The sequence below is a fragment of the Thunnus albacares genome, chromosome 12, assembly GCF_914725855.1.
Source record: "Thunnus albacares chromosome 12, fThuAlb1.1, whole genome shotgun sequence".
Taxonomy (NCBI): Eukaryota; Metazoa; Chordata; class Actinopteri; order Scombriformes; family Scombridae; genus Thunnus; species Thunnus albacares.
The window spans coordinates 33,630,616-33,650,281 of NC_058117.1; the positions used below are offsets into that span (position 1 = coordinate 33,630,616).

The following is a 19,666-nucleotide window of genomic DNA, read 5'->3' on the forward strand; positions in this document are numbered from 1 at the left end:
CGGTGTGTGTCAGTGTGTTCGTCATTGTGTTTCAGTGCGTTCGTCATTGTGTTTTAGTGTGTTCGTCATTGTGTTTCAGTGCGTTCGTCATTGTGTTTTAGTGTGTTCGTCATTGTGTTTTACTGTGTTCGTCATTGTGTTTTAGTGAGTTCTTCGGTGTGTGTCAGTGTGTTCGTCATTGTGTTTCAGTGTGTTCGTCATTGTGTTTTAGTGTGTTCGTTGGTGTGTGTCAGTGTGTTCGTCGGTGTGTGTCAGTGTGTTCGTCATTGTGTTTTAGTGTGTTCGTTGGTGTGTGTCAGTGTGTTCGTCGGTGTGTGTCAGTGTGTTTGTCATTGTGTTTTAGTGAGTTCTTCAGTGTGTTTTAGTGTGTTCGTCATTGTGTTTTAGTGTGTTCGTCGGTGTGTGTCAGTGTGTTCGTCATTGTGTTTTAGTGAGTTCTTCGGTGTGTGTTAGTGTGTTCGTCATTGTGTTTCAGTGCGTTCGTCATTGTGTTTTACTGTGTTCGTCATTGTGTTTTAGTGAGTTCTTCGGTGTGTTTCAGTGTGTTCGTCATTGTGTTTTAGTGAGTTCTTCAGTGTGTGTCAGTGTGTTCGTCATTGTGTTTTAGTGAGTTCTTCGGTGTGTGTCAGTGTGTTCGTCATTGTGTTTTAGTGTGTTCGTTGGTGTGTTTTAGTGTGTTCGTCGGTGTGTGTCAGTGTGTTCGTCATTGTGTTTTAGTGAGTTCTTCGGTGTGTGTAAGTGTGTTCGTCATTGTGTTTTAGTGTGTTCGTCATTGTGTTTTAGTGTGTTCGTTGGTGTGTTTTAGTGTGTTCGTCAGTGTGTGTCAGTGTGTTCGTCATTGTGTTTCAGTGCGTTCGTCATTGTGTTTCAGTGCGTTCGTCATTGTGTTTTAGTGTGTTCGTCATTGTGTTTCAGTGTGTTCGTCATTGTGTTTCAGTGTGTTCGTCATTGTGTGTCAGTGTGTTCGTCATTGTGTTTTAGTGTGTTCGTCATTGTGTGTCAGTGTGTTCGTCATTGTGTTTCAGTGTGTTCGTCATTGTGTTTCAGTGTGTTCGTCATTGTGTTTCAGTGTGTTCGTCATTGTGTTTCAGTGCGTTCGTCATTGTGTTTTAGTGTGTTCGTCGGTGTGTTTCAGTGCGTTCGTCATTGTGTTTAAGTGTGTTCGTCATTGTGTTTTACTGTGTTCGTCATTGTGTTTTAGTGTGTTCGTTGGTGTGTTTTAGTGTGTTCGTCGGTGTGTGTCAGTGTGTTCGTCATTGTGTTTTAGTGTGTTCGTCATTGTGTTTTAGTGTGTTCGTCATTGTGTTTTAGTGTGTTCGTCGGTGTGTTTCAGTGTGTTCGTCATTGTGTTTTAGTGTGTTCGTCGGTGTGTTTCAGTGTGTTCGTCATTGTGTTTTAGTGTGTTCGTCATTGTGTTTTAGTGTGTTCGTTGGTGTGTTTTAGTGTGTTCGTCGGTGTGTTTCAGTGTGTTCGTCATTGTGTTTTAGTGTGTTCGTTGGTGTGTTTTAGTGTGTTCGTCGGTGTGTGTCAGTGTGTTCGTCATTGTGTTTTAGTGTGTTCGTTGGTGTGTTTTAGTGTGTTCGTCGGTGTGTGTCAGTGCGTTCGTCATTGTGTTTTAGTGTGTTCGTTGGTGTGTTTTAGTGTGTTCGTCGGTGTGTGTCATTGTGTTCGTCATTGTGTTTTAGTGTGTTCGTTGGTGTGTTTTAGTGTGTTCGTCGGTGTGTGTCAGTGTGTTCGTCATTGTGTTTTAGTGTGTTCGTTGGTGTGTTTTAGTGTGTTCGTCGGTGTGTGTCAGTGCGTTCGTCATTGTGTTTTAGTGTGTTCGTCATTGTGTTTTAGTGTGTTCGTCATTGTGTTTTAGTGTGTTCGTCATTGTGTTTTAGTGTGTTCGTCGGTGTGTTTCAGTGTGTTCGTCATTGTGTTTTAGTGTGTTCGTCGGTGTGTTTCAGTGTGTTCGTCATTGTGTTTTAGTGTGTTCGTCATTGTGTTTTAGTGTGTTCGTTGGTGTGTTTTAGTGTGTTCGTCGGTGTGTTTCAGTGTGTTCGTCGTGTTTTCGTGTGTTCGTCGGTGTGTTTCAGTGTGTTCGTCATTGTGTTTTAGTGTGTTCGTCATTGTGTTTTAGTGTGTTCGTTGGTGTGTTTTAGTGTGTTCGTCGGTGTGTTTCAGTGTGTTCGTCATTGTGTTTTAGTGTGTTCGTCGGTGTGTTTTAGTGTGTTCGTCGGTGTGTTTCAGTGTGTTCGTTGGTGTGTTTTAGTGTGTTCGTCGGTGTGTTTCAGTGTGTTCGTCATTGTGTTTTAGTGTGTTCGTCGGTGTGTTTCAGTGTGTTCGTCATTGTGTTTTAGTGTGTTCGTCGGTGTGTTTTAGTGTGTTCGTCGGTGTGTTTCAGTGTGTTCGTCATTGTGTTTTAGTGTGTTCGTCGGTGTGTTTTAGTGTGTTCGTCGGTGTGTTTCAGTGTGTTCGTCGGTGTGTTTTAGTGTGTTCGTCATTGTGTTTTAGTGTGTTCGTCATTGTGTTTAAGTGTGTTTGTCATTGTGTTTAAGTGTGTTTGTCATTGTGTTTCAGTGTGTTCGTCGGTGTGTTTCAGTGTGTTCGTCATTGTGTTTTAGTGTGTTCGTCATTGTGTTTCAGTGCGTTCGTCATTGTGTTTTAGTGTGTTCGTCATTGTGTTTAAGTGTGTTTGTCATTGTGTTTCAGTGTGTTCGTCGGTGTGTTTCAGTGTGTTCGTCATTGTGTTTTAGTGTGTTCGTCATTGTGTTTAAGTGTGTTTGTCATTGTGTTTCAGTGTGTTCGTCATTGTGTTTCAGTGCGTTCGTCATTGTGTTTTAGTGTGTTCGTCGGTGTGTTTCAGTGTGTTCGTCATTGTGTTTTAGTGTGTTCGTCGGTGTGTTTCAGTGTGTTCGTCGGTGTGTTTCAGTGTGTTCGTCATTGTGTTTTAGTGTGTTCGTCATTGTGTTTTAGTGTGTTCGTCATTGTGTTTTAGTGTGTTCGTCATTGTGTTTAAGTGTGTTTGTCATTGTGTTTCAGTGTGTTCGTCATTGTGTTTCAGTGCGTTCGTCATTGTGTGTCAGTGTGTTCGTCATTGTGTTTCAGTGCGTTCGTCAGTGTGTGTCAGTGTGTTCGTCATTGTGTTTCAGTGCGTTCGTCATTGTGTTTCAGTGCGTTCGTCATTGTGTTTTAGTGTGTTCGTCATTGTGTTTCAGTGTGTTCGTCATTGTGTTTCAGTGTGTTCGTCATTGTGTGTCAGTGTGTTCGTCATTGTGTTTTAGTGTGTTCGTCATTGTGTGTCAGTGTGTTCGTCATTGTGTTTCAGTGTGTTCGTCATTGTGTTTCAGTGTGTTCGTCATTGTGTTTCAGTGTGTTCGTCATTGTGTTTCAGTGCGTTCGTCATTGTGTTTTAGTGTGTTCGTCGGTGTGTTTCAGTGCGTTCGTCATTGTGTTTAAGTGTGTTCGTCATTGTGTTTTACTGTGTTCGTCATTGTGTTTTAGTGTGTTCGTTGGTGTGTTTTAGTGTGTTCGTCGGTGTGTGTCAGTGTGTTCGTCATTGTGTTTTAGTGTGTTCGTCATTGTGTTTTAGTGTGTTCGTCATTGTGTTTTAGTGTGTTCGTCGGTGTGTTTCAGTGTGTTCGTCATTGTGTTTTAGTGTGTTCGTCGGTGTGTTTCAGTGTGTTCGTCATTGTGTTTTAGTGTGTTCGTCATTGTGTTTTAGTGTGTTCGTTGGTGTGTTTTAGTGTGTTCGTCGGTGTGTTTCAGTGTGTTCGTCATTGTGTTTTAGTGTGTTCGTTGGTGTGTTTTAGTGTGTTCGTCGGTGTGTGTCAGTGTGTTCGTCATTGTGTTTTAGTGTGTTCGTTGGTGTGTTTTAGTGTGTTCGTCGGTGTGTGTCAGTGCGTTCGTCATTGTGTTTTAGTGTGTTCGTTGGTGTGTTTTAGTGTGTTCGTCGGTGTGTGTCATTGTGTTCGTCATTGTGTTTTAGTGTGTTCGTTGGTGTGTTTTAGTGTGTTCGTCGGTGTGTGTCAGTGTGTTCGTCATTGTGTTTTAGTGTGTTCGTTGGTGTGTTTTAGTGTGTTCGTCGGTGTGTGTCAGTGCGTTCGTCATTGTGTTTTAGTGTGTTCGTCATTGTGTTTTAGTGTGTTCGTCATTGTGTTTTAGTGTGTTCGTCATTGTGTTTTAGTGTGTTCGTCGGTGTGTTTCAGTGTGTTCGTCATTGTGTTTTAGTGTGTTCGTCGGTGTGTTTCAGTGTGTTCGTCATTGTGTTTTAGTGTGTTCGTCATTGTGTTTTAGTGTGTTCGTTGGTGTGTTTTAGTGTGTTCGTCGGTGTGTTTCAGTGTGTTCGTCGTGTTTTCGTGTGTTCGTCGGTGTGTTTCAGTGTGTTCGTCATTGTGTTTTAGTGTGTTCGTCATTGTGTTTTAGTGTGTTCGTTGGTGTGTTTTAGTGTGTTCGTCGGTGTGTTTCAGTGTGTTCGTCATTGTGTTTTAGTGTGTTCGTCGGTGTGTTTTAGTGTGTTCGTCGGTGTGTTTCAGTGTGTTCGTTGGTGTGTTTTAGTGTGTTCGTCGGTGTGTTTCAGTGTGTTCGTCATTGTGTTTTAGTGTGTTCGTCGGTGTGTTTCAGTGTGTTCGTCATTGTGTTTTAGTGTGTTCGTCGGTGTGTTTTAGTGTGTTCGTCGGTGTGTTTCAGTGTGTTCGTCATTGTGTTTTAGTGTGTTCGTCGGTGTGTTTTAGTGTGTTCGTCGGTGTGTTTCAGTGTGTTCGTCGGTGTGTTTTAGTGTGTTCGTCATTGTGTTTTAGTGTGTTCGTCATTGTGTTTAAGTGTGTTTGTCATTGTGTTTAAGTGTGTTTGTCATTGTGTTTCAGTGTGTTCGTCGGTGTGTTTCAGTGTGTTCGTCATTGTGTTTTAGTGTGTTCGTCATTGTGTTTCAGTGCGTTCGTCATTGTGTTTTAGTGTGTTCGTCATTGTGTTTAAGTGTGTTTGTCATTGTGTTTCAGTGTGTTCGTCGGTGTGTTTCAGTGTGTTCGTCATTGTGTTTTAGTGTGTTCGTCATTGTGTTTAAGTGTGTTTGTCATTGTGTTTCAGTGTGTTCGTCATTGTGTTTCAGTGCGTTCGTCATTGTGTTTTAGTGTGTTCGTCGGTGTGTTTCAGTGTGTTCGTCATTGTGTTTTAGTGTGTTCGTCGGTGTGTTTCAGTGTGTTCGTCGGTGTGTTTCAGTGTGTTCGTCATTGTGTTTTAGTGTGTTCGTCATTGTGTTTTAGTGTGTTCGTCATTGTGTTTTAGTGTGTTCGTCATTGTGTTTTAGTGTGTTCGTCATTGTGTTTAAGTGTGTTTGTCATTGTGTTTCAGTGTGTTCGTCATTGTGTTTCAGTGCGTTCGTCATTGTGTGTCAGTGTGTTCGTCATTGTGTTTCAGTGCGTTCGTCATTGTGTTTTAGTGTGTTCGTCATTGTGTTTTAGTGTGTTCGTTGGTGTGTGTTAGTGTGTTCGTCATTGTGTTTTAGTGTGTTCGTCATTGTGTTTTAGTGTGTTCGTCATTGTGTTTAAGTGTGTTTGTCATTGTGTTTCAGTGTGTTCGTCATTGTGTTTCAGTGCGTTCGTCATTGTGTTTTAGTGTGTTCGTCATTGTGTTTCAGTGTGTTCGTCATTGTGTTTTAGTGTGTTCGTCATTGTGTTTCAGTGTGTTTGTCATTGTGTTTCAGTGTGTTCGTCATTGTGTTTCAGTGCGTTCGTCATTGTGTTTTAGTGTGTTCGTCATTGTGTTTCAGTGTGTTCGTCATTGTGTTTTAGTGTGTTCGTCATTGTGTTTAAGTGTGTTTGTCATTGTGTTTCAGTGTGTTCGTCATTGTGTTTCAGTGCGTTCGTCATTGTGTTTTAGTGTGTTCGTCATTGTGTTTCAGTGTGTTCGTCATTGTGTTTCAGTGCGTTCGTCATTGTGTTTTAGTGTGTTCGTCATTGTGTTTCAGTGTGTTCGTCATTGTGTTTTAGTGTGTTCGTCATTGTGTTTCAGTGCGTTCGTCATTGTGTTTCAGTGCGTTCGTCATTGTGTTTCAGTGTGTTCGTCATTGTGTTTCAGTGCGTTCGTCATTGTGTTTCAGTGTGTTCGTCATTGTGTTTCAGTGCGTTCGTCATTGTGTTTTAGTGTGTTCGTCATTGTGTTTCAGTGCGTTCGTCATTGTGTTTCAGTGTGTTCGTCATTGTGTTTCAGTGCGTTCGTCATTGTGTTTTAGTGTGTTCGTCATTGTGTTTCAGTGCGTTCGTCATTGTGTTTCAGTGCGTTCGTCATTGTGTTTCAGTGTGTTCGTCATTGTGTTTCAGTGCGTTCGTCATTGTGTTTCAGTGCGTTCGTCATTGTGTTTCAGTGTGTTCGTCATTGTGTTTCAGTGCGTTCGTCATTGTGTTTCAGTGTGTTCGTCATTGTGTTTCAGTGCGTTCGTCATTGTGTTTTAGTGTGTTCGTCATTGTGTTTCAGTGCGTTCGTCATTGTGTTTCAGTGTGTTCGTCATTGTGTTTCAGTGTGTTCGTCATTGTGTTTCAGTGCGTTCGTCATTGTGTTTTAGTGTGTTCGTCATTGTGTTTCAGTGTGTTCGTCATTGTGTTTCAGTGCGTTCGTCATTGTGTTTTAGTGTGTTCGTCATTGTGTTTCAGTGCGTTCGTCATTGTGTTTCAGTGCGTTCGTCATTGTGTTTCAGTGTGTTCGTCATTGTGTTTTAGTGTGTTCGTCATTGTGTTTCAGTGTGTTCGTCATTGTGTGTTAGTGTGTTCGTCATTGTGTTTTAGTGTGTTCGTCATTGTGTTTCAGTGTGTTCGTCATTGTGTTTTAGTGTGTTCGTCATTGTGTTTCAGTGTGTTCGTCATTGTGTTTTAGTGTGTTCGTCATTGTGTTTCAGTGCGTTCGTCATTGTGTTTTAGTGTGTTCGTCATTGTGTTTCAGTGTGTTCGTCATTGTGTTTTAGTGTGTTCGTCATTGTGTTTCAGTGTGTTCGTCATTGTGTTTTAGTGCGTTCGTCATTGTGTTTTAGTGTGTTCGTCATTGTGTTTAAGTGTGTTCGTCATTGTGTTTCAGTGTGTTCGTCATTGTGTGTCAGTGTGTTCGTCATTGTGTTTCAGTGTGTTCGTCATTGTGTTTTAGTGTGTTCGTCATTGTGTTTTAGTGTGTTCGTTGGTGTGTTTTAGTGTGTTCGTCGGTGTGTTTCAGTGTGTTCGTCATTGTGTTTTAGTGTGTTCGTTGGTGTGTTTTAGTGTGTTCGTCGGTGTGTGTCAGTGTGTTCGTCATTGTGTTTTAGTGTGTTCGTCGGTGTGTGTCAGTGCGTTCGTCATTGTGTTCGTCATTGTGTTTTAGTGTGTTCGTTGGTGTGTTTTAGTGTGTTCGTCGGTGTGTGTCAGTGTGTTCGTCATTGTGTTTTAGTGTGTTCGTTGGTGTGTTTTAGTGTGTTCGTCGGTGTGTGTCAGTGCGTTCGTCATTGTGTTTTAGTGTGTTCGTCATTGTGTTTTAGTGTGTTCGTCATTGTGTTTTAGTGTGTTCGTCATTGTGTTTTAGTGTGTTCGTCGGTGTGTTTCAGTGTGTTCGTCATTGTGTTTTAGTGTGTTCGTCGGTGTGTTTCAGTGTGTTCGTCATTGTGTTTTAGTGTGTTCGTCATTGTGTTTTAGTGTGTTCGTTGGTGTGTTTTAGTGTGTTCGTCGGTGTGTTTCAGTGTGTTTGTCATTGTGTTTCAGTGTGTTCGTCGGTGTGTTTCAGTGTGTTCGTCATTGTGTTTTAGTGTGTTCGTCATTGTGTTTTAGTGTGTTCGTTGGTGTGTTTTAGTGTGTTCGTCGGTGTGTTTCAGTGTGTTCGTCATTGTGTTTTAGTGTGTTCGTCGGTGTGTTTTAGTGTGTTCGTCGGTGTGTTTCAGTGTGTTCGTTGGTGTGTTTTAGTGTGTTCGTCGGTGTGTTTCAGTGTGTTCGTCATTGTGTTTTAGTGTGTTCGTCGGTGTGTTTCAGTGTGTTCGTCATTGTGTTTTAGTGTGTTCGTCGGTGTGTTTTAGTGTGTTCGTCGGTGTGTTTCAGTGTGTTCGTCATTGTGTTTTAGTGTGTTCGTCGGTGTGTTTTAGTGTGTTCGTCGGTGTGTTTCAGTGTGTTCGTCGGTGTGTTTTAGTGTGTTCGTCGGTGTGTTTCAGTGTGTTCGTCATTGTGTTTTAGTGTGTTCGTCATTGTGTTTAAGTGTGTTTGTCATTGTGTTTCAGTGTGTTCGTCATTGTGTTTTAGTGTGTTCGTCATTGTGTTTCAGTGTGTTCGTCATTGTGTTTTAGTGTGTTCGTCATTGTGTTTCAGTGCGTTCGTCATTGTGTTTTAGTGTGTTCGTCGGTGTGTTTCAGTGTGTTCGTCATTGTGTTTTAGTGTGTTCGTCGGTGTGTTTCAGTGTGTTCGTCGGTGTGTTTCAGTGTGTTCGTCATTGTGTTTTAGTGTGTTCGTCATTGTGTTTTAGTGTGTTCGTCATTGTGTTTTAGTGTGTTCGTCATTGTGTTTTAGTGTGTTCGTCATTGTGTTTTAGTGTGTTCGTCGGTGTGTTTCAGTGTGTTCGTCGGTGTGTTTCAGTGTGTTCGTCATTGTGTTTTAGTGTGTTCGTCATTGTGTTTTAGTGTGTTCGTCATTGTGTTTCAGTGTGTTCGTCATTGTGTTTTAGTGTGTTCGTCATTGTGTTTTAGTGTGTTCGTCATTGTGTTTTAGTGTGTTCGTCGGTGTGTTTCAGTGTGTTCGTCGGTGTGTTTCAGTGTGTTCGTCGGTGTGTTTCAGTGTGTTCGTCATTGTGTTTTAGTGTGTTCGTCATTGTGTTTTAGTGTGTTCGTCATTGTGTTTCAGTGTGTTCGTCATTGTGTTTTAGTGAGTTCGTCGGTGTGTTTCAGTGTGTTCGTCATTGTGTTTCAGTGCGTTCGTCATTGTGTTTCAGTGCGTTCGTCATTGTGTGTCAGTGCGTTCGTCATTGTGTTTTAGTGTGTTCGTCATTGTGTTTTAGTGTGTTCGTTGGTGTGTTTTAGTGTGTTCGTTGGTGTGTTTTAGTGTGTTCGTCATTGTGTTTCAGTGTGTTTGTCATTGTGTTTCAGTGTGTTCGTCATTGTGTTTCAGTGCGTTCGTCATTGTGTTTTAGTGTGTTCGTCATTGTGTTTCAGTGTGTTCGTCATTGTGTTTTAGTGTGTTCGTCATTGTGTTTAAGTGTGTTTGTCATTGTGTTTCAGTGTGTTCGTCATTGTGTTTCAGTGCGTTCGTCATTGTGTTTCAGTGTGTTCGTCATTGTGTTTCAGTGTGTTCGTCATTGTGTTTCAGTGCGTTCGTCATTGTGTTTTAGTGTGTTCGTCATTGTGTTTCAGTGTGTTCGTCATTGTGTGTTAGTGTGTTCGTCATTGTGTTTCAGTGTGTTCGTCATTGTGTTTCAGTGCGTTCGTCATTGTGTTTTAGTGTGTTCGTCATTGTGTTTCAGTGCGTTCGTCATTGTGTTTTAGTGTGTTCGTCATTGTGTTTCAGTGCGTTCGTCATTGTGTTTTAGTGTGTTCGTCATTGTGTGTCAGTGCGTTCGTCATTGTGTTTCAGTGTGTTCGTCATTGTGTTTTAGTGTGTTCGTCATTGTGTTTAAGTGTGTTTGTCATTGTGTTTCAGTGTGTTCGTCATTGTGTTTCAGTGCGTTCGTCATTGTGTTTTAGTGTGTTCGTCATTGTGTTTCAGTGTGTTCGTCATTGTGTTTCAGTGTGTTCGTCATTGTGTTTTAGTGTGTTCGTTGGTGTGTGTTAGTGTGTTCGTCATTGTGTTTTAGTGTGTTCGTTGGTGTGTGTTAGTGTGTTCGTCATTGTGTTTTAGTGTGTTCGTTGGTGTGTGTCAGTGTGTTCGTCATTGTGTTTTAGTGTGTTCGTTGGTGTGTGTTAGTGTGTTCGTCATTGTGTTTTAGTGTGTTCGTCATTGTGTTTTAGTGTGTTCGTCATTGTGTTTTAGTGTGTTCGTCATTGTGTTTCAGTGTGTTCGTCATTGTGTTTCAGTGCGTTCGTCATTGTGTTTTAGTGTGTTCGTCATTGTGTTTCAGTGCGTTCGTCATTGTGTTTTAGTGTGTTCGTCATTGTGTTTCAGTGCGTTCGTCATTGTGTTTTAGTGTGTTCGTCATTGTGTGTCAGTGCGTTCGTCATTGTGTTTCAGTGTGTTCGTCATTGTGTTTTAGTGTGTTCGTCATTGTGTTTAAGTGTGTTTGTCATTGTGTTTCAGTGTGTTCGTCATTGTGTTTCAGTGCGTTCGTCATTGTGTTTTAGTGTGTTCGTCATTGTGTTTCAGTGTGTTCGTCATTGTGTTTCAGTGCGTTCGTCATTGTGTTTTAGTGTGTTCGTCATTGTGTTTCAGTGTGTTCGTCATTGTGTGTTAGTGTGTTCGTCATTGTGTTTCAGTGTGTTCGTCATTGTGTTTCAGTGCGTTCGTCATTGTGTTTCAGTGTGTTCGTCATTGTGTTTCAGTGCGTTCGTCATTGTGTTTTAGTGTGTTCGTCATTGTGTTTCAGTGTGTTCGTCATTGTGTTTTAGTGTGTTCGTCATTGTGTTTCAGTGCGTTCGTCATTGTGTTTTAGTGTGTTCGTCATTGTGTTTCAGTGTGTTCGTCATTGTGTTTTAGTGTGTTCGTCATTGTGTTTTAGTGTGTTCGTCATTGTGTTTTAGTGTGTTCGTCATTGTGTTTTAGTGTGTTCGTCATTGTGTTTTAGTGTGTTCGTCATTGTGTTTCAGTGTGTTCGTCATTGTGTTTCAGTGTGTTCGTCATTGTGTTTTAGTGTGTTCGTCATTGTGTTTTAGTGTGTTCGTCATTGTGTTTTAGTGTGTTCGTCATTGTGTTTTAGTGTGTTCGTCATTGTGTTTTAGTGTGTTCGTCATTGTGTTTTAGTGTGTTCGTCATTGTGTTTTAGTGTGTTCGTCATTGTGTTTTAGTGTGTTCGTCATTGTGTTTCAGTGTGTTCGTCATTGTGTTTTAGTGTGTTCGTCATTGTGTGTCAGTGTGTTCGTCATTGTGTTTCAGTGCGTTCGTCATTGTGTGTAAGTGTGTTCGTCATTGTGTGTCAGTGTGTTCGTCATTGTGTTTAAGTGTGTTCGTCATTGTGTTTCAGTGCGTTCGTCATTGTGTTTCAGTGTGTTCGTCATTGTGTGTCAGTGTGTTCGTCATTGTGTGTAAGTGTGTTCGTCATTGTGTGTCAGTGTGTTCGTCATTGTGTTTTACTGTGTTCGTCATTGTGTTTTAGTGTGTTCGTCATTGTGTGTCAGTGTGTTCGTCATTGTGTGTAAGTGTGTTCGTCATTGTGTGTCAGTGTGTTCGTCATTGTGTTTTACTGTGTTCGTCATTGTGTTTTAGTGTGTTCGTCATTGTGTTTTACTGTGTTCGTCATTGTGTTTTACTGTGTTCGTCATTGTGTTTTAGTGTGTTCGTCATTGTGTGTCAGTGTGTTCGTCATTGTGTGTCAGTGTGTTTTAGTATGTTTTAGTGTGTTTGTCAGTGTGTTTTAGTGTGTTTGTTGGTGTGTTTTAGTGTGTTTGTCAGTGTGTTTTAGTGTGTTTGTTGGTGTGTTTTAGTGTGTTTTAGTGTGTTTGTTGGTGTGTTTTAGTGTGTTTGTCAGTGTGTTTTAGTGTGTTTTAGTGTGTTTGTTGGTGTGTTTTAGTGTGTTTGTCAGTGTGTTTTAGTGTGTTTTAGTGTGTTTGTTGGTGTGTTTTAGTGTGTTTGTCAGTGTGTTTTAGTGTGTTTTAGTGTGTTGTAGTGTGTTTGTCAGTGTGTTTAAGTGTGTTTTAGTGTGTTTGTTGGTGTGTTGTAGTGTGTTTGTCAGTGTGTTTTAGTGTGTTTTAGTGTGTTTTAGTGTGTTTGTCAGTGTGTTTTAGTGTGTTTGTCAGTGTGTTTTAGTGTGTTTTAGTGTGTTTGTTGGTGTGTTTTAGTGTGTTTGTCAGTGTGTTTTAGTGTGTTTTAGTGTGTTTGTTGGTGTGTTTCAGTGTGTTTGTCAGTGTGTTTTAGTGTGTTTTAGTGTGTTTGTCAGTGTGTTTTAGTGTGTTTGTCAGTGTGTTTTAGTGTGTTTTAGTGTGTTTGTTGGTGTGTTTTAGTGTGTTTGTCAGTGTGTTTTAGTGTGTTTTAGTGTGTTTGTTGGTGTGTTTCAGTGTGTTTGTCAGTGTGTTTTAGTGTGTTTTAGTGTGTTTGTCAGTGTGTTTTAGTGTGTTTGTCAGTGTGTTTTAGTGTGTTTTAGTGTGTTTTAGTGTGTTTCAGTGTGTTTGTCAGTGTGTTTTAGTGTGTTTTAGTGTGTTTGTTGGTGTGTTTTAGTGTGTTTGTCAGTGTGTTTTAGTGTGTTTCAGTGTGTTTGTCAGTGTGTTTTAGTGTGTTTTAGTGTGTTTGTCAGTGTGTTTTAGTGTGTTTGTCAGTGTGTTTTAGTGTGTTTTAGTGTGTTTGTTGGTGTGTTTTAGTGTGTTTGTCAGTGTGTTTAAGTGTGTTTCAGTGTGTTTGTTGGTGTGTTTTAGTGTGTTTTAGTGTGTTTGTTGGTGTGTTTCAGTGTGTTTGTCAGTGTGTTTTAGTGTGTTTGTCAGTGTGCTGTAGTATGTTTTAGTGTGTTTTAGTGTGTTTGTTGGTGTGTTTTAGTGTGTTTTAGTGTGTTCGTCGGTGTGTTTCAGTGTGTTTGTCAGTGTGGAGCTGAGCCTGGGTGGGCGGAGACACTTAAAGGTGTGTAACTCACCTGGTGGGTGTGGCTGTTCGTCCCTCCTCGCCATCAGTCTGACTGTAGGACTCCTCCTTGCCCTCTTCTCCCTCTTGGTCTTCTTCTATGGTGGTTGCGGCGCTGGGGGCAGAGCCTCGTCTCCCCTCATTGGTCCTTTTCCTCCTGCTGTCAGCAGCAGGTTTGGACAGAGGATGATGGACGTGGCGAGACAAGTGACGATGTTCTGCAACAAAAAATATAAGTTTATGTTTTAAATATTACAATAAATATCACAGATATAAAATCCAGAAGCCCTGGAACCACGAGCAGGACCTCTACGACCTCCATCAGGTGCTGGGACAAAGACTCCTGGAGGAGCCGAGGAAACCTTTCAGACATCCTGCGACCAGGTGAGTTCTGACTCACCTTCAAAGTCCTGCTCATTGTAGACTCTGTGTTTCTCTGGTGGGCTGCAAGCTGCAGGGCGAAGGATCTGCTGAAAACATGGAACATCAAACACCTTGTTCAGGTCCTCTTCCTCTTCTTCATCACTATGGCAACGTGGAGGAGGTGGAGTCAGAGACTGAAGGAGAGAAGAAGAGATAAATTAAAGTTACTCGAACTTTAACCTTTAAATTACAGTTCACAGGCTTCTAAAAGCTGATTAAACTGAAACCTGGATTGTGTTTGTTTGCTTGTTTGTTTGTTTTCACATTAAAAAATACCATTTTTATTTTAATGTATGATTTGATATGTACACAAAGACATTCACATATTATTAAGACGCACTTATCCCTACGTGTGAATTTTAAGTAAACACATGGCAGGAATCTAAAAGCTGAACCTGGCTGCAGCAACATGGCAGCAATCACATGGGAGCACGACCACAACAGTCATCCGTACACAGGAAGTCATGTGACAGGATTCAGAGGTACATGAACTCAAAAGGACAACAGGAACTGTTGCATGCATGTTGTAGTTTCTGAAACCAGAGAAGTGAAGGCTGCTACAGCAGCAGATTAATGTCCATGCTATCACAATTACTTATTACCATCACATATGTTCCGCTGTCCACATACTTTTGGCCAGGTGGGGTATTCAGAGCTTCAGCTGGTAAACAGGAATACTGTTACTTTGAGTTATAGCCATTCATATTGTAGTTCTACAAGTCCTACAGTATATCTTCATGTATAGTAGAATGCTGATGTAAAACTATTATTAGTAAACTAATGTTTAATAATTTTAAGTAAATCCTAAATGTTATTTTAAGATTTAAAATGATAAATGACAGCGATGCAGTAAAAGTACTTGTACTTCATATGTTATTTAATTTAAGTTTGTGAGGTGAAATTCTGCTCTTGTTTTGAAATGCTGAGACGTTGTCACATGACTTCCTGTCTAGGGATGACCATTGTTGTTGTCCTCCGCCATGTTGCTGCAGCCAGGTGCTCCTGGCTCCTTCTGACTTTAAACTTGAAACTGTTCAGTCTGCGGACTTCTGGAGCTCAGATGTGATGAAGGTGGAAGCTGTTTTTATTTCTGTGCCTGTGAGATCACAGACAGCTGAGAGGACTCGAGCAGCTCGGTGCTGGATATAGTGATGACATCACAGCCCTGTGTTACCATGGTAACAGCAGTCTGACTGTGCTCACCTGGTTCACTGGGAGGTAACATGACGTCTGCAGACAGGGAATGATGTTAAAATAAGAATGTTCAGACTCACTGCAGACACACCGACAGCATCTCTCTGGTGACGGCTCATAGCTCCTCCAGAAGTCACAGGTCAGAGGTCAGAGGATGTTCAGCAGGTGGAGTTTCAGCAGCAGAGCCTGAGGAAGAAACACTGCAGGTCAAAGGTCAACATACATGATTGTATAAAAACTGAAAGACCTCCCAGAGGTAAGAGGTTAACAACTCATTTAAAAACAGAGATAAAGGTAGACAGGTGTCAGTGTCTGTCCATGAACACTAATAGGTCAAAGGTCACACTGACAGCTCATATCACACAGTGGAGGCAGAGGACAGTGAGTCAGCAGATCAGAATGAGACAGCTGAGTCAGCACATAAGGTGTCTGTAATACTGAGAGAGAAGAGTTATTTATAGAGAGAGAGAGACAGACAGAGACAGAGAGAGAGACAGACAGAGACAGAGAGAGAGACAGACAGAGACAGAGAGAGAGAGAGAGACAAAGACAGAGAGAGAGACAGACAGAGACAGAGAGAGAGACAGACAAAGACAGAGAGAGAGACAGACAGAGACAGTGAGAGAGACAGAGAGAGAGACAGGTGAGTCAGCACATAAGGTGTCTGCAATACTGAGGGAGAAGAGTTATTTATAGGGAGAGAGAGACAGACAGAGAGAGAGAGACAGGTAGAGAGACAGAGAGAGAGACAGTCAGGCAAAGACTGGGTGAAACTGGCAGTAAGACTGAGCAGCAGTGTTGTATCAAATCACTAATACATCTATGTGTTCACCACATTAGTTTAGCATGTTAGCATGCTAACATGCTACTTCATGCTAAACACAAAAGTTTTGCAGGAAAACAGAAAACAGTATGACCAGGTGAAGAGTCAGGACATGACAAGATATTTCAGTCTGAACCACCGTGGTGACAGATGACACTGAGCGATGAGATGTTCTACAGAGACTCTGCACAAACGTCATGATGGATGTCAACGTTTAGATCTACATCTGGGGACTGCAGTTCATGTCCCATTACAAACCTACAACCTCACTCTTAACACAACCTATACCTGTCTCTAACAAACATGTAACTAACCAACATGTAACTTTAACAAACATGTAACTAACCAACATGTAACCAACCAACATGTAACTCTGACAAACATGTAACCAACCAACATGTAACTCTGACAAACATGTAACTAGCCAACATGTAACCAACCAACATGTAACTCTAACCAATATGTAACTAACCAACATGTAACTAACCAACATGTAACCAACCAACATGTAACTCTAACCAGCATGTAACTAACCAACATGTAACTAACCAACATGTAACTAACCAACATGCAACCAACCAACATGTAACTCTAACCAGCATGTAACTAACCAACATGTAACTAACCAACATCTAACTCTAACCAGCATGTAACTAACCAACATGTAACTAACCAACATGTAACTAACCAACATGTAACTAATCAACATGTAACTAACCAACATCTAACTCTAACCAGCATGTAATTAACCAGCATGTAACTAACCAACATGTAACTCTAACCAACATGTAACTAACCAACATGTAACTAACCAACATGTAACTCTAACCAGCATGTAACTAACCAACATGTAACTAACCAACATGTAACTCTAACCAGCATGTAATTAACCAGCATGTAACTAACCAACATGTAACTCTAACCAACATGTAACTAACCAACATGTAACTAACCAACATGTAACTAACCAACATCTAACTCTAACCAACATCTAACTCTAACCAGCATGTAACTAACCAACATCTAACTCTAACCAGCATGTAACTAACCAACATGTAACTCTAACCAGCATGTAACTAACCAACATGTAACTCTAACCAACATGTAACTAACCAACATGTAACCAACCAACATGTAACTCTAACCAATATGTAACTAACCAACATGTAACTAACCAACATGTAACCAACCAACATGTAACTCTAACCAACATGTAACTAACCAACATGTAACTAACCAACATGCAACCAACCAACATGTAACTCTAACCAGCATGTAACTAACCAACATGTAACTAACCAACATCTAACTCTAACCAGCATGTAACTAACCAGCATGTAACTAACCAACATGTAACTAACCAACATGTAACTAATCAACATGTAACTAACCAACATCTAACTCTAACCAGCATGTAATTAACCAGCATGTAACTAACCAACATGTAACTCTAACCAACATGTAACTAACCAACATGTAACTAACCAACATGTAACTAACCAACATGTAACTCTAACCAGCATGTAACTCTAACCAGCATGTAACTAATCAACATGTAACTAACCAACATGTAACATGAACCACCGTGGTGACAGATGACACTGAGCGATGAGATGTTCTACAGAGACTCTGCACAAACGTCATGATGGATGTCAACGTTTAGATCTACATCTGGGGACTGCAGTTCATGTCCCATTACAGACCTACAACCTCACTCTTAACACAACCTATACCTGTCTCTAACAAACATGTAACTAACCAACATGTAACTTTAACAAACATGTAACTAACCAACATGTAACCAACCAACATGTAACTCTGACAAACATGTAACCAACCAACATGTAACTCTGACAAACATGTAACTAGCCAACATGTAACCAACCAACATGTAACTCTAACCAATATGTAACTAACCAACATGTAACTAACCAACATGTAACCAACCAACATGTAACTCTAACCAGCATGTAACTAACCAACATGTAACTAACCAACATGTAACTAACCAACATGCAACCAACCAACATGTAACTCTAACCAGCATGTAACTAACCAACATGTAACTAACCAACATCTAACTCTAACCAGCATGTAACTAACCAACATGTAACTAACCAACATGTAACTAACCAACATGTAACTAATCAACATGTAACTAACCAACATCTAACTCTAACCAGCATGTAATTAACCAACATGTAACTAACCAACATGTAACTCTAACCAGCATGTAACTAACCAACATGTAACTAACCAACATGTAACTCTAACCAGCATGTAACTAACCAACATGTAACTCTAACCAGCATGTAACTAACCAACATGTAACTAACCAACATGTAACTAACCAACATGTAACTAACCAACATGTAACTCTAACCAACATGTAACTAACCAACATGTAACTCTAACCAGCATGTAACTAACCAACATGTAACTAACCAACATGTAACTCTAACCAGCATGTAACTAACCAACATGTAACTAACCAACATGTAACTAACCAACATGTAACTAACCAACATGTAACTAATCAACATGTAACTAACCAACATGTAACTAACCAACATGTAACTAACCAACATGTAACTCTAACCAACATGTAACTAACCAACATGTAACTCTAACCAGCATGTAACTAACCAACATGTAACTAACCAACATGTAACTAACCAACATGTAACTCTAACCAACATGTAACCAACCAACATGTAACTCTAACCAACATGTAACTCTAACCAACATGTAACTAACCAACATGTAACTCTAACCAACATGTAACTAACCAACATGTAACTCTAACCAACATGTAACTAACCAACATGTAACTAACCAACATGTAACTCTAACCAACATGTAACTAACCAACATGTAACTCTAACCAGCATGTAACTAACCAACATGTAACTAACCAACATGTAACTAACCAACATGTAACTCTAACCAACATGTAACCAACCAACATGTAACTCTAACCAGCATGTAACTAACCAACATGTAACTAACCAACATGTAACTAACCAACATGTAACTAACCAACATGTAACTAATCAACATGTAACTAACCAACATGTAACTAACCAACATGTAACTAACCAACATGTAACTCTAACCAGCATGTAACTAACCAACATGTAACTAACCAACATGTAACTCTAACCAGCATGTAACTAACCAACATGTAACTAACCAACATGTAACTAACCAACATGTAACTAATCAACATGTAACTAACCAACATGTAACTAACCAACATGTAACTAACCAACATGTAACTAATCAACATGTAACTAACCAACATGTAACTAACCAACATGTAACTCTAACCAGCATGTAACTAACCAACATGTAACTAACCAACATGTAACTAACCAACATGTAACTAACCAACATGTAACTAATCAACATGTAACTAACCAACATGTAACTAACCAACATGTAACTCTAACCAGCATGTAACTAACCAACATGTAACTAACCAACATGTAACTAACCAACATGTAACTCTAACCAACATGTAACCAACCAACATGTAACTCTAACCAACATGTAACTCTAACCAACATGTAACTAATCAACATGTAACTAACCAACATGTAACTAACCAACATGTAACTCTAACCAGCATGTAACTAACCAACATGTAACTAACCAACATCTAACTCTAACCAGCATGTAACTAACCAGCATGTAACTAACCAACATGTAACTAACCAACATGTAACTAATCAACATGTAACTAACCAACATCTAACTCTAACCAGCATGTAATTAACCAGCATGTAACTAACCAACATGTAACTCTAACCAACATGTAACTAACCAACATGTAACTAACCAACATGTAACTAACCAACATGTAACTCTAACCAGCATGTAACTCTAACCAGCATGTAACTAATCAACATGTAACTAACCAACATGTAACATGAACCACCGTGGTGACAGATGACACTGAGCGATGAGATGTTCTACAGAGACTCTGCACAAACGTCATGATGGATGTCAACGTTTAGATCTACATCTGGGGACTGCAGTTCATGTCCCATTACAGACCTACAACCTCACTCTTAACACAACCTATACCTGTCTCTAACAAACATGTAACTAACCAACATGTAACTTTAACAAACATGTAACTAACCAACATGTAACCAACCAACATGTAACTCTGACAAACATGTAACCAACCAACATGTAACTCTGACAAACATGTAACTAGCCAACATGTAACCAACCAACATGTAACTCTAACCAATATGTAACTAACCAACATGTAACTAACCAACATGTAACCAACCAACATGTAACTCTAACCAGCATGTAACTAACCAACATGTAACTAACCAACATGTAACTAACCAACATGCAACCAACCAACATGTAACTCTAACCAGCATGTAACTAACCAACATGTAACTAACCAACATCTAACTCTAACCAGCATGTAACTAACCAACATGTAACTAACCAACATGTAACTAACCAACATGTAACTAATCAACATGTAACTAACCAACATCTAACTCTAACCAGCATGTAATTAACCAACATG

General features: G+C 40.2%; 1 protein-coding gene across 1 annotated transcript in view; it reads right to left on the bottom strand.

The window, feature by feature from the left end:
- The window catches only part of slc4a2a (solute carrier family 4 member 2a), a 50,895-nt gene extending 36,100 nt beyond the window's left edge, over positions 1-14,795 (bottom strand). Inside the window, exons 1-3 of the mRNA XM_044367243.1 lie at positions 14,366-14,795; positions 13,069-13,225; positions 12,682-12,886 (exon numbers count right to left, since the gene is read on the bottom strand). Of these exons, the coding sequence (XP_044223178.1) occupies positions 12,682-12,886; positions 13,069-13,225; positions 14,366-14,404 (401 nt within the window). The 5' untranslated portion in view covers positions 14,405-14,795. The remainder of the gene's footprint in view (positions 1-12,681; positions 12,887-13,068; positions 13,226-14,365) is intronic.
- Positions 14,796-19,666: the final 4,871 nt, after the last annotated feature.